This window comes from Perognathus longimembris, chromosome 8 (assembly GCF_023159225.1).
Source record: "Perognathus longimembris pacificus isolate PPM17 chromosome 8, ASM2315922v1, whole genome shotgun sequence".
In the NCBI taxonomy this organism is placed as follows: Eukaryota; Metazoa; Chordata; class Mammalia; order Rodentia; family Heteromyidae; genus Perognathus; species Perognathus longimembris.
The window spans coordinates 39636394-39649723 of record NC_063168.1 but is presented as its reverse complement, the minus strand read 5'-3'; the positions used below and the strand labels follow the sequence as shown (position 1 = coordinate 39649723).

General features: G+C 40.2%; 1 protein-coding gene across 5 annotated transcripts in view; it reads left to right on the top strand.

Moving 5' to 3' along the window:
* Eml6 (EMAP like 6) overlaps positions 1–13330 on the top strand; it is a 241258-nt gene that overhangs the window by 154921 nt on the left and 73007 nt on the right. For all 5 annotated transcript variants that reach the window (XM_048352921.1, XM_048352920.1, XM_048352919.1 and 2 more), the window contains exons 16-17: positions 5881–5974; positions 13168–13268. In XM_048352921.1, the coding sequence (XP_048208878.1) occupies positions 5881–5974; positions 13168–13268 (195 nt within the window). The remainder of the gene's footprint in view (positions 1–5880; positions 5975–13167; positions 13269–13330) is intronic.

Here is a 13330-nt window from a genome sequence, read left to right as displayed (position 1 = left end):
CTACTTCTTAAGTAAAGGAAAAATAGAACTCAGACTAGCATCTCTCATTGATTCCACATGAAAATGTATGTGTATATTAACAAAAGAATTATATAATTATATGTGTATATAATTATATAATAAGGAATTATATAATTATATGTGTATATAACAAAGGAAATAGAATTTAATAATTATTAGAGTCATTCTCCTATAGAGTTGATTCATTTTTCTGGTTTTTACATTTAAAACAACAAGAGGAGATACAGGGAATATTTTAGACAACCAGGTACCAATGACTCATGCCTGTAATCCTACCTCCTTAGAAGATTGAGATCTGAGGATCAAAGTTTGAAGCCAACCTGGACTGGAAAGTCCAAGAGACTATCTCCAATTGCCCCACAAAATACTTGACTGAAGTAGTAGAGTGCCATCTATGAGCAAACAAGCCAATTGAGAAGTGGGTGGCCTTGAGTTCAAGCCCTAGTACAAGCAACAGACAGACAGACAGACAGACAGACACACACACACACACACACACACACAATTTAGACAGAGAATGAGCAGAGTGTTCATTGAAAACATTGTAGCTGGGTTGGTAGCAGTGAGCTGGTACCCAGTACCTTGGTCCCTACAATTCTGAGAGCTCATACCTTTTCTAGACTTATTCATTTTAGGGAAGAAAGAACAAGAGATTAAGTGAATTTAGGAAGCTTTCCCTCAAGAGGCAGATGTTACCCCAGTAGGAAAACCAGATATCCTTGGAAGAGGTGGGGAAGTGGGTCGAGTCTGAGTCTGTCACCATCTTGAGCAAATTCAGAAACTTTCATATAAGAAGTATTTCTGCCTAAAAAGCCCATTAGGGTTTTAGCAATATAGTCTCAATTCCCTCAGATAATAGTCCTTAGGAAAAAGCCCAATTATTCAGCAAATATGTAATTTTTATTATGAAAAATTAGTTTTATCTTAGATACAGTGTGTTCATGTGTGAGAGGACACACAAAACTCTCACTTCCTGCTTCCTGCCCTGGGCCCTGTGCACCTGTCTCCAGCTGCCCCTCCCCCAACTCCTTAACTTAAATTGTGGAGTGTCCATTAGTGTTTAGAGATTACTATGTGGGACAACACCTCTCTTGTGAAAAGACACCCCTAGAATAGCCAGCTTTGAATAGCACATTAGTCTGAACTAGGTAGGATAAGGGCAATTATAGCTTTCTTTTGGAAACAGATAGAATAGTGAGTGGCACAAGTTGAAATCATAAGAGAAGAGATGGCGTAGATGTCCTTGCTTAACTGTAAACAGAACAAAAACATAAAGCTTGTGGGATGTCTAATGGTGTGCTTTAGTACCCCACTGCCATCTGTCTTGTTGAGTCAGTTTCTGGTGTACTTTGCTTCTTTTTTACTTTTTTGTGGGGTTTTTGTTTGTTTGTTTTGGTGATTCTGGGATTTGAAATTGGGTCCTCATTCTTGCTAGGCAAATGCTCTATTGATTGAACCATGCTTCCAGCCCTTTTGATGCTCTGGTTATTTTTGCCCAAGTGGACCTGGACAGCAAACCTCCTATTTATACCTTTTAGAGACTTGGGGATGACCATCATGATAAGCTTCTTCTGTTGAGATGGGGTTTTATGAATTTATTTTCCCCCTGCTGGCCTGCAATCATGATCCTCCCAATTTCACTCTCCCAAGTAGCTGCTATTGATAGAAGTAAGGATCTTGTGAACTGTTTGCCTGGTCTGGAACTGTGATCCTCCTGTTCTCTACCTCCTGCTGCATAAGCCAGCAGCACCCAATGGTACTTTGCCTCTTACTTGACAAATGGTTCTGAAAATAGAAAGCAGGCAAATGATTCAAAAACAGGACAATAAGTAAGAAATTATACAAAGGGCTTTAGATTAATTTCTTTGCTAAAGCAAACAAATATATTATTAATAAAAATCTTTCTTACAATATGATCCATGATTCCAGATTATGCTGACAAGGAAGAGTAAATTGAATTACTCCGCCTAACTGAGCAGCTCTTTTAACTTTTAAATTTCTGGTCACTTCTGGGGAAAGTGCCATCTTTGCTTTTGCTCTGGTAGTGGTGAAAGTGTGTCTACAGGAAAACAAATCCAGCCTGGACAGAAAAGTTCAGCCACATGATACTTTCTAGCCTAAATATCAGCTGCATATTTTTTAAAAACTTTAATAGATAATAGATAAGCACACATTTACCACTAAGTCGATTTCCTCATGTTCAATTGAGAAAGCCTATGCATTTTAATGATTACAGAATAGGAGGGCCAACTTATTATTTTCTGAATAAAAACTTCTCTTTCTAATTTGCCCTTTACTGTTGTCATTAAGTGCCTTCGAATTATTTCTGGACTCTGTCACAGCCATCCATAATTAATACCTACTGTGACTTAAAAGATTTGAAAGGGCACCCTTATCCAGACTCAAAAAATATGGCCCCAAATAGAAAAACAACTAACTGGTCAGGGAACAATAGGTATTCAAAGCCGAGGTCAAGTCCCACAGGGACATCGAAAGGAGCAAAAAATGAAAAGGAAGCCAATTATATTTCCTAAGTGTGTGGTATAGAGAAATAAATAGCTTCCATCTGTACACCTCAAGACAAGTGCCAGGAGAGGACGTGTGGCTGTCTGGCCACCTCTGGATTTGTACTGTTCCTTCCAGGGTTGCCCACAGTGGGGTTGCTTGCTGGGGTAGAGAAGGTCACAATGGAGGGCAAGCGGAGGAGCCTTGTAGACATTCTAAAAGTAACCCCCTTGCTGCACACACACAATCTACACAATGTTCCTTAAGCCTGCTTCAGAAGGAGGAAACTTTAGAAACTGCCATTTTAAATTTGTGGATACTTGCATCCCAAGAACATATTCATACAGCTACACAGCTTTCAAAGCACAACCTAAACTTTGGAATTCACAAGGATCAAAAGAGCAAAGGTATTGAATATTTATTTAGTGCATTTGAAAAGAATGGTAATCAAGACATTTGAGGTTTTAGTGCATTTCCCTTGCCCTCATATATAGACATAATCTATCTTTTTAAAAATAGATTTCTTCTTGTTATTGTAGAGTTGATATACAGAGGGGTTACAGTACATGAGTCAGGTAATGAGTAATGAGAACAATCTTTTTTTTTTTTTTTTCCAGTCCTGGGCTTGGACTCAGGGCCTGAGCACTGTTCCTGGCTTCTTTTTGCTCAAGGCTAGCACTCTACCACTTGAGCCGCAGCGCCACTTCTGGCCGTTTTCTATATATGTGGTGCCGGGGAATCGAACCCAGTGCTTCATGTATAGGAGGCAAGCATTCTTGCCACGAGGCCATATTCGCAGCACCAGTACAATTCTTTTTGAAGCCTGTCTTCCCTCTGTCACTCTCTCTTGGTCTTTTCCTCCTATCCCCACCCATAAGATGTCCAGTTCATTTTCCACATAGTATCTAGTGAGCATCACTGTTGCATTTGTTCATCCTCGTTCTACCTTTTTTATATGCTCTCCCTTGCCCTCCCAAATACAAACTAACAAACAAGACAAAAGGAAAAGAAAACAAAAACAGCAACGATGGCAACTAAAATGTTTCTTGTTTCCTTTTCTTGGAGTTCATTTCATAGAATATTATTTTATGTGATCATATGCACATAGCTATTGAACCTTTGTCCACCACTCCTATGCATAGCCTCCTTTGGCCTCTGTTAGTGACTAGAGTCCTATATAATTTAGTATGTTCCAGTGTATGTGCAGATAGATAAGTAGATAGATGATAGATAGATAGATAGATAGATAGATAGATAGATAGATAGATAGATAGAAATAGATATAGATAGATAGATGATCTTCCTTGTCCCCTTCAGTGTCATTGCCATGATAAGTATTCACTGAAAACTAGCTCAGTGTGAGGATTAAATAATACAATTATCATGAATCTTAAAGGACAGATGACTCCCAGAGGCAGAGAAAAAACATCAAAAATACAATCACCTGATATGGAGCTATGCTAACAGAAACATAGCCAGGCCATACCAGGAGATATGGAAAAAATAATGTCCTTGGTAATGACTAGAAAGGCATTGCTAGTCCCTTCTCCAAAATGCATTCACCAGAGCCCTTGTCCAATTTAAGTGAAATCATGAGGACGTTGATTGTCCACAGTAGTCACCTGATGGTGACAGTCACTCCAGGAAAGTGCAGGAAGTCTGCATGAAATGCTGCAGCTTTGCAGCCTGGAAGGATCCGGGTAACTTTAAATGTTTAAATGATACATAGTAGTGGTTGCAGGTGGGTAGGGCTTGTTTTATTAATGCTTCCTTCCTTGTACTCTCATTCTTCTTCTAGACAGGGAAGATCAGACCAATATTTCTCTTTTGCTTAGAGGAGGGCCTTTGCATTCAAAGGATGACCGTTGGTTAGAATTTGAGGTAGGGTTGCCAGATGGAGCCAATAAGAATACAAGGGACTCTATTAAATTTGAATTTGGGTGCTACCCTAGGCCTACCATTTGAAAGTAATAGTTGAGACCCTGAAGGGGGTCAGTGGAATGGGTGGGCAATGTATATCATATACTGGTGTAATGCCTGGGCTTCTAGTCAGAGGAGAGACCCTGACACCCGATGCAGAATGAGCTGGCTCGCCATCTCCTAGCCACTGCATGGGGAGCAGAGTTGTGGACCTGGGGATGCTTCTTCTTTGAACCTAGTCTTGTGACAAAGCAGTAAAGGAAAGGCTTTTTGACTGTATCCCCTCTCCTGTCATGAACAATAAAAGCAGGTTAATTGCTTTTATTGTAAATTAAATTATACACTCACTCTACTTTAAAAGGTATTGGGTGAGAGCCAAGTGCCAGTTGTTCATGCCTATAATCCTAGCTACTTAGGAGACTTAGATCTGTGGATTGTAGTTCAAAACCAGCCTGAGCAGGAAAGCCTGTGAGACTCTTATCTTTAATTAACCTCCAAAAAGCCAGAAGTGGAGCAGTGGCTCAAGTGGTAAAGTGCTAATCTTGAGCAAAGAAGCTCAGAGGTAGCACTCAAGCCCTGAGTTCAAGTCCCACAACGAGTGTGTGCACGCGCGCACGCGCACAGCCACACAGACAGTTGAGGATGAGAGACAGCCTAAATGTCCTAATTCTAGAAAACATTGATAATACTATAAATGTTTAATAATTAGGAAAGTATCCATGATATCATAGAAGAGATAAGAAGATTGGTTGTCTAGTATGATACTGCTTTTATTTTTTCAAGGAATATTTAGGTTGAGAAATGGACCAGTAGGCTATATGCCAAATGTAGGCCAAGGAATGGGGAAGCTTTCAATATTTTCTTTAGTATGTTTTCTTAATGTCCTGTAACAAGCACATGACATTTGGAATAGGGGAAAATATGATATTAGAACTCTTTAAATTGAAAATCATTACTTGAAAGAAACTTGCAAAGTTAAAATTGGAAAGAACTTTTGAAGTTAGATTTTGTTCTCGAGGTAATGCTTTGATCTTGGAGAGTAAAACAGAATCCCAGCTTTGCAGTTGAAAATCATCTCACAAAAGCAATTGGTTCTTTCAGTAAATCTCATGATGTTTATCTGTGAGACACAAGATTATGAGTCATAGACAAGATTTTTGTGATATACCTGAAACAGTACCCATAATTCTATGTCTCAGATTGCAACATCAGGTCAGTGGTCAGTGGTCGACTTCAGCAAGTGGTTATGTGTTAGGAAGATTGACTGATGCTGATAATGATTTTATTCTGTACAGTCACCTGAGTCTACTATATTTCAAATAAATTTGAGCCTAAAGAAAATTGTTAAAATCAAGTCTCCTTCATCATTACGTAAAAATATTTTGTTTTTGATGAAGAAATAAGTCACTCGAGTTTTGTGTTGTTTTTATGCAGCTGATGGAAAATGTCTGGTGTCGATTGGTTTGGATGATTTTCACAGTATTGTGTTTTGGGACTGGAAAAAGGGAGAAAAAATAGCCACAACAAGGTAAGAAGCTGCTGGGCTCCTATGATGTCTTACTGATAGCATGCTTTGGTAAAAAGTGATACTTCTCATTTCCTGGTAAGATTTCATCTTCAAACTTGGAAACGTACATAGGAAGCTTTCACACCCAAGTGAAAACACATCACACTTGTTTCCTGGTGACAAATCTGATGTACAGCAGTTCATGTTTATTATAGAGAATTAGAAAATTCTGGAAGGTTTCCTGGAGAGCTCCTCATCACTTTGCTTTACCTCACCAAAGCTTTTGATCAGCAGCAGAAAAACAGCTTTGCCTAGGCTCATGCCTTGCCCGTTGTTTTTCCCGTCTTCGCATCTGTGAGGGATTGTCAATGTCACTTGAGTCAGAAGCACCATTTGTCATAAGGTGGCCTCATGCAGCAAAGGAGGCCCCACCGTGTGCATCTGCCACTTGCTTTCTGAGCAGGCAAATTGTTTCCCTAATCTCCCCCATCTTATAAATAGACTCTTCAAGGCCAACTGCTGTTTATAGACCACCTGTCCTCCCTCGCCCCGGCCTCCCTCCCTGCTGATTCAGCGCTAAGTCTGAACTTGACTTTCTACTACTTAACATCCAGCCCAACCATGTGCCTGGCACAGGTCAGGAGGCAAGATCATGGGGCAGCTGCCGTCCAGCCAGGCCACTTGTTGCCCAGGCCTCCAAAATACCTCCTGCCTCTCTTACCAACACCTTTCTGTGTATCCTGCAACATCAAAACATATTTAAGCTAAAGGTCTCGAGCCCCAGGATTCATGTTGTAAATTCATATTGTTCTCTACAATGCTAAGTTGGGAGAAAGTTGTTTTGACAACTCAGCTTCATGAATGGAGATCTACAAAGTGCTGGAGACAGCGAGCATCAGCAGATGGAGCCTCGAGGACTGCAGCTGACCTTCTTAGGAGAAAAAGAGAAGCTTTTCTGATGACTGCTCTCTCGAGCTAAAATTCTTGGCAGAGGGGCCACTCATAAATCTGCGTGCACAAGTGCTTTCTTTCCTGCTGGCTCTACCCTTTCCTCCAGGACTCCGACTCAGCCCCTAGTCGGAACTCTGCTTTCCTCCTACACAAAGTCCTGAGTTTTAGTTTATGTTTTTACAGCTGCACTTATAAGTAATCTGAGGAAAAGCATGTGCTTGATTAAAAAAACAACAACAAAAAACATAAATGCAGTTTTCCTGCTAGAAAATCCTCTGCCATTGTGGATGACCCAAGAGTTACTTGATGGTAAGGGTGTTTGAATTCAAGATCTCACATTTGCTAGGCTGGTGGTCTTTCATTGAACCAAGCTTCTAGCTTTATAATATATATATATATATATATACACATATATATGTAATTTATATATATACATATGTACACACACATATATTTACTGGTTGTTTTTGAGATATCTTGCGTTCTGCCCAGGAAGACACTTGGACTGTGATCCTCCTAATTTTTGCTTCCTATCATGGCTTAGGATGGCAGTTACAGGTATATCATACATACTTGTTGGATAGTATCACTTATATTCATTTAGCCCAAAATAACTTTACATGCATTAATACTGTTAGCATTATGTTAATGATGCAGTTTACACTTAGAATTGTTTCTGAGGCCTATGACCTGTTCCCAGAACAAGACACCTGGTGAAAAAAGAAAGTCAGGGGTTGTTAAAGCACTTTGGATGGATGCTAGATTTTCAAATACTGTGTATAACTGTAAATAAAATATTTATATAAATACATATTTGTGTACTATTGTCAATAGCAAACATTTTCATAGATATTGAAATTACCAACAAGACAAGTAAAAATTCTATGCATGGCCTTAACTGACGGTGCTGAGCTAAACAAGCCAGGAGTGGTAATGCATGCCTGTAATCTCAGAACTTGGAACACTGAGGCAGAAGGATCTTGAGTTTGAGGCCAGCCCGTATTACATGGTAAAACCCTGTCTCCAGAAAACAAAACCACTGTGTTGGAGCATGGCTCAGGTGGTAGAGTGCCAGCCAGTGAGCAAAAGCTCAGACCCAGAGTTTGAGTCCCAGTCTTGGAAAAACAAACAAAAACTCCCAAGGCCTTAAAAAAGTGGCAAGGAAGCAATGTGCTTTGTGGAATGGCCTTGCCTGCCTTATAGGAGTACTCTTCAATTTTCTAGTGGGCCTTACCCCTGGTCAGAAACAACTGACCACAGCTCCACCTCTCATGTTGTACCCCTGCATCGCAGGCGTTGCCCGCCGAGCCTTCTGCAAGGCCAGACTGCACACCTGCCCCTCCCTGCAAGGTGTCTCACACGATAGTGTCCACACCCCCATTTCCACCTACAACTTGTATAGTTCATTGTCAACATAGTGTCTAGTGAGTACCATTGCTGCATTTGTTTACCCTTTTTCACTCGATTTCTGTGCCTCCTCTTACCCTCCCAACCTACCTAGTTTTTTATTGGTTGAGAAGAGGTCTGACAAACTTTTTGCTTGGGCTGGCCTCCAAGTGCAGTTCTTTCTATCTCTGCCTTCCAATTACAGGTGTGAGCTACTATGCTCCGCTGTAATTCTTTGCTCTTGTGCCAGTCGTGGGCTTGAACTCAGGGCCTGGGTTCTGCTCCTGAGCTTTTTTTTGCTCAAGGCTAGCACTCTACCACTTGAGCCACAGCTCTACTTCTAGGTTTTTGGTGGGTAGTTGGAGACAAGAGTCTCATGGACTTTCCTGCCCAGGCTGGCTTTGAAACCACAGTCTTCAGATCTCAACCTCCTGAGAAGCTAGGATTACAGGCATGAGCCACTGGTTCCAGGCTACATTATTTTCTTTTGCATTTTCTAGATGTACATGATTTCATGTTTCATTATAAGTTGTTTAACCTCATCCATTCCAACTCTTCTGTTTTTAGCTTTTTAAATATTGTCCAATTGCTTTAGTCAAGGTAATATTAAATGGTAATAGTTATAATTTCTTCTTGACAATATTGAGAGTGCCACTGAGTAAAAATCAGACTTTTTCCCTTTTTTATTATTGTCAAGATTATGTACAGAGGGGTTACAGTTACATATTAAGTTACATATTAAGGTACATATCAATCCACCCCACCCCCCGTTGCTTTCATCATTTTTTAAAATCTTCCCCATGATGGACATCATCATTCTAGTCTACAATGCTTATGAACTCTATGATTATTAACAATGAAGCAATTCCTCCCAGGTCGGGTGATATGTACATTTCTTTCCTTTTGCTTAGTGTAATCCGTTCCTTCTTTTTCTCTCATTTCTTCCCCCTGACCCCCGCTGCCTTTGAGTTGCTTAGTTTGCTCTCATCAGTGTCCATTGCAGCTGTTGGGCCCCTCTACGTTTTTTTTACCCATTTTTCACTCATCTGTGCTCTCCTCCTAGCTTCCCTCAGATGTGCACGTGTACACACCATGTGCGAGGTAAAGAGCGTAGGGCCCTCTAAATACTATAAGATTAATTAAGACGTCCTTTGCTTACTTATCTTTGGAGTTCTGTTCAGTCTGGATATTACTTTAGGTACATATGAATTAGTGTTTGGGTTTTACTTTTTGGTGCCTTTCTCCCAAGACTGACATTTTTTGGTCTTGCTGTGAAATTGTTATCTTTGTTATGTCTCTTTGTTATTTATTTCTAGCACTTTCATATCAGGGAGACCATGCACTGTTTGTCTCTCTGTTCTTGGCTTGTTTCAATCAACATGATTTGTTCCAGTCTTGTCCATTTCCCTGAAAATGACATTATTTTATCATTTCTAAAAGCTATGTAGAATTGCATTGTATACACCTTTTTGATCCATTCATCTGCAGTGGGACATCTGGGCTGTTTCCATATCTTGGCTCTTGTAAACAGTGCAGCAATGAACATGGAAGTGCAATCGTCCTTATTGCTAAGGGTATATGCCTAGGAGTGGTATGGCTGGATCATGGGGTATGTCTATACTGAGGTTTGTTTGTTTGTTTGTTTGTTGTGTGGGGGGGTGTGTGTGTGTGTGTGTGTGTGTGTGTGTTTACCATTCCTGGGCCTTGAACTCAGGGTCTGAGCATTGTCTCTGGCTTCTCTTTGCTCAAGGTTAGCACTCTAACACAGAGCCACTTCTGGCCTTTTCTATATATGTGGTTCTGAGTAGTTGAACCCAGGGCTTCATGTATCCAAGGCAAGCACTCTACCCACTAGGCCATATTCCCAGTCCCTATGCTGAGTTTTTTTGAGGAACCTCCAGACTGCTCTCCAGAGTGGTTATATTAGTATGCATTCCCACCAGCAGTGCAGTAGGGCTCTCTTTCTCCTCATCCCCTCCAACATTTGTTTTTGCCTGAGTTCAGGGTATAGGCTGTTCTAACTGGGTAAGGTGGTATCTCAGGGTTGTTTTTATTTACATTTCCTTTACTGCCAGGGATGTTGAACATTTCCTCATGTGTTTCTTTGCCGTTTCTATTTCTTCTTCTGTGAAGTCTCTCTTTAGCTCCCTTGCCCATTTAGTGATCCGTTTATTAGGTTTGGGAGGGAATCGTTTCTTGAGCTCTAGGTATATGATGGATGTTAGGCCTTTGTCTGTTGAATTGCTGGTGAAGATCTTTTCCTAATTGGTTAGCTAGCTGTCTTTCTAGTTTAGTGGCTATGTCTTTAGCTGTGCAGAAACTTTTTATTTTGATGTAGTCCTATTTGTCTAGTCTCTCTCCAATCTGTTGTGCCCCTGAAACTTGGTTCAGGAAGTTCCTGCCTGTGCCTGTAAGTTCTAGTGTCTCTCCTACTCAGTCTTGCAGTAGAGTCAGAGTTTCAGATCTGATGTTGAGGTCTTTAATCCATTTGACCCATTGAGTTGGTATTAGTGAATGGTGACAGGCTAGGGTCCACTTTGAGTTTTCTGCATGTGGCTGCCTAGTTTTCCCAGCACCAATAGTTGAAAAGGCTATGTTGTTTTTTTCCGTTGTATGTCTTTGGCTCCTTTGTCAAATATTAGCTGACTGTAAGTATGTGGTTTTATTTCTGGGTCTTCTAGCCTAGTCCATTGATCTTTAGGTCAGTTTTTGTGCCAGTACCAGGCTGTTTTTGTTATTATGGCTCTGTAATAAAGCTTGAAGTCCAGCATTGTGATACCTTCTGGGCTGCTTTTGCCTAGAGTTGCTTTGGCTATTCTATGTCTTTTGGTGTTCCATGTGAATTTTTTGATTGTTTTCTCTATTTCAGTAAAGAATGTCATTGGGATTTTGATGGAGATTGCCTTGAATTTGTATATCATCTTTGGCAATATGGCCATTGTCATGATATTGATTCTACCTGATTTCTCTCTTTAGGTTTTTATAGTTTTCACTAAATAGATGTTTTACATCTTTGGTTAGGTTAATTCCTAGATATTTTATTCTTTTTTTTTAGCTATTGAGAATGGGGTTGTTTCCATGTGATTTCCTTTTCTGCTTGTATATTATTGGTGTACAGGAAGGCTGCTGATTTTTGTGGATTAGTTTTATATCCTGCTACTTTGCCAAAATGGTTTATTAGTTCTAGGAGTTTGGGAGCAGAGTTTTTTGGGTCCTTCAGGTATAAGATTATGTCATCTGCAAATAGGGATAGTTTGATTTCTTCTTTCCCTTGAATGTCATTTTCTTGCCTTATTGCTCTGGCTAGGGATTCCAGAACTACATTGAATAGAAGTGAAGAAAGTAGGCATCCTTGTCTTGTTCCTGATTTTAGGGGAAATGGTTTTAGTTTTTCTCCATTTAGTATGATATTAGCAGTTGATCTGTCATATATGGCTTTTATTGTTTTTAAAAATGTTCCTTCTATTCCTATTTTCTCCAGAGCTTTTAACATGAATGGTATTGTATTTTGTCGAAGGCTTTTTGAGTATCATCAACTGAGATAACGATGTGATTCTTGTTCTTAGCTCTGTTAATGTGGTGAATTACATTTATTGATTTGCGTATGTTAAAGCAGCCTTGCATCCCTGGAATGAAGCCTACTTGGTCATGATGTATGATTTTTAAAATTTGTTTCTGGATTCTGTTGGCTAATAGAAAAATCAGGCTTTTGAATTTACACACACACACACACACATACTCATGCACACATACATGTGCACGCTCACACACATACACACACAAATAAGCATCATGAGCAGGTAAGCAGTGATTCCATATTCTGATCTTAAAGGAAGGGGTACGAACACAACCTGTGTGGAGAACCAGCCTGTATGGGATTATCTTTTTTTTTTTTTTTTGGCCAGTCCTGGGGCTTGGACTCAGGGCCTGAGCACTGTCCCTGGCTTCTTCTTGCTCAAGGCTAGCACTCTGCCACTTGAGCCACAGCGCCACTTCTGGCCATTTTCTGTATATGTGGTGCTGGGGAATCGAACCTAGGGCCTCATGTATACGAGGCAAGCACTCTAGCCACTAGGCCATATCCCCAGCCCCATGGGATTATCTTTTTAAAAATTCAGGTTTCTCAGTAATGGGGATCGTTAGGAAACAGAAAGGTCTGAGGACTAAGGCTGAAGCATCCTTTAGTTCCTATTTGAGTGTCTTTTAAATAATAAATGAGTGTTATCTTTTTGCCAAGTGTTTTTCAGCCTCTGAAAATAGTAATATTAAAATAGTTATACATTAATAGTAATACATCAATACAATGAGTTGTATTATTATTCAACTCCTTAATTTATTTTGAGCTACCCTTGCATTTGGTCATAATGCATTATTTTAAATATTCATGTCGATTTTCTTATTTGCATTCATGTGGGCTTTTATGCTTAACACACACAGAAGCAATGAACTATAACCCTAAAATGGATTCAAGAAGGGCGTGCTCTCTGTACTAGCTGTCTCCTGGGCCACCATCTGCCTGTTTTGGGCTCCTTGTTATAGCTGGATTATAGTCATGCTCTGCCACACCAGGAATTCTGGGAAGTCCTGTGGTGGTAGCATTAATTTTTGGTTATGGAGACATTCTGGTGCACTGTAAATATTTGATTAACTTGCACAAAGCATAACTATGTAGACTTTAGTGTCAGTATTGGGGTAAGAAGAGAGGGCTCAAACATACAGGAGAGCCACATTCTTCACTTGAGTACAGACCCCTGTGTGCATTATAAATGTCCTATTTGGTATGCTTCATACAAGTCACACCAGGTGCATGCTGTTAGTAAAACACTGTGTCACCACTTCATCCACACTGGAGTATTTTCCTTCTTTGTCTCTTGCAGGGGACATAAAGATAAAATCTTTGTGGTGAAGTGTAACCCACACCATGTGGACAAACTGGTCACAGTTGGGATAAAGCACATCAAGTTCTGGCAACAAGCAGGTACTGTCATGGGGCCTTTGTGACTTCTAGATTGAGAGCGAGGCCCTTCACAAAGGGCACCT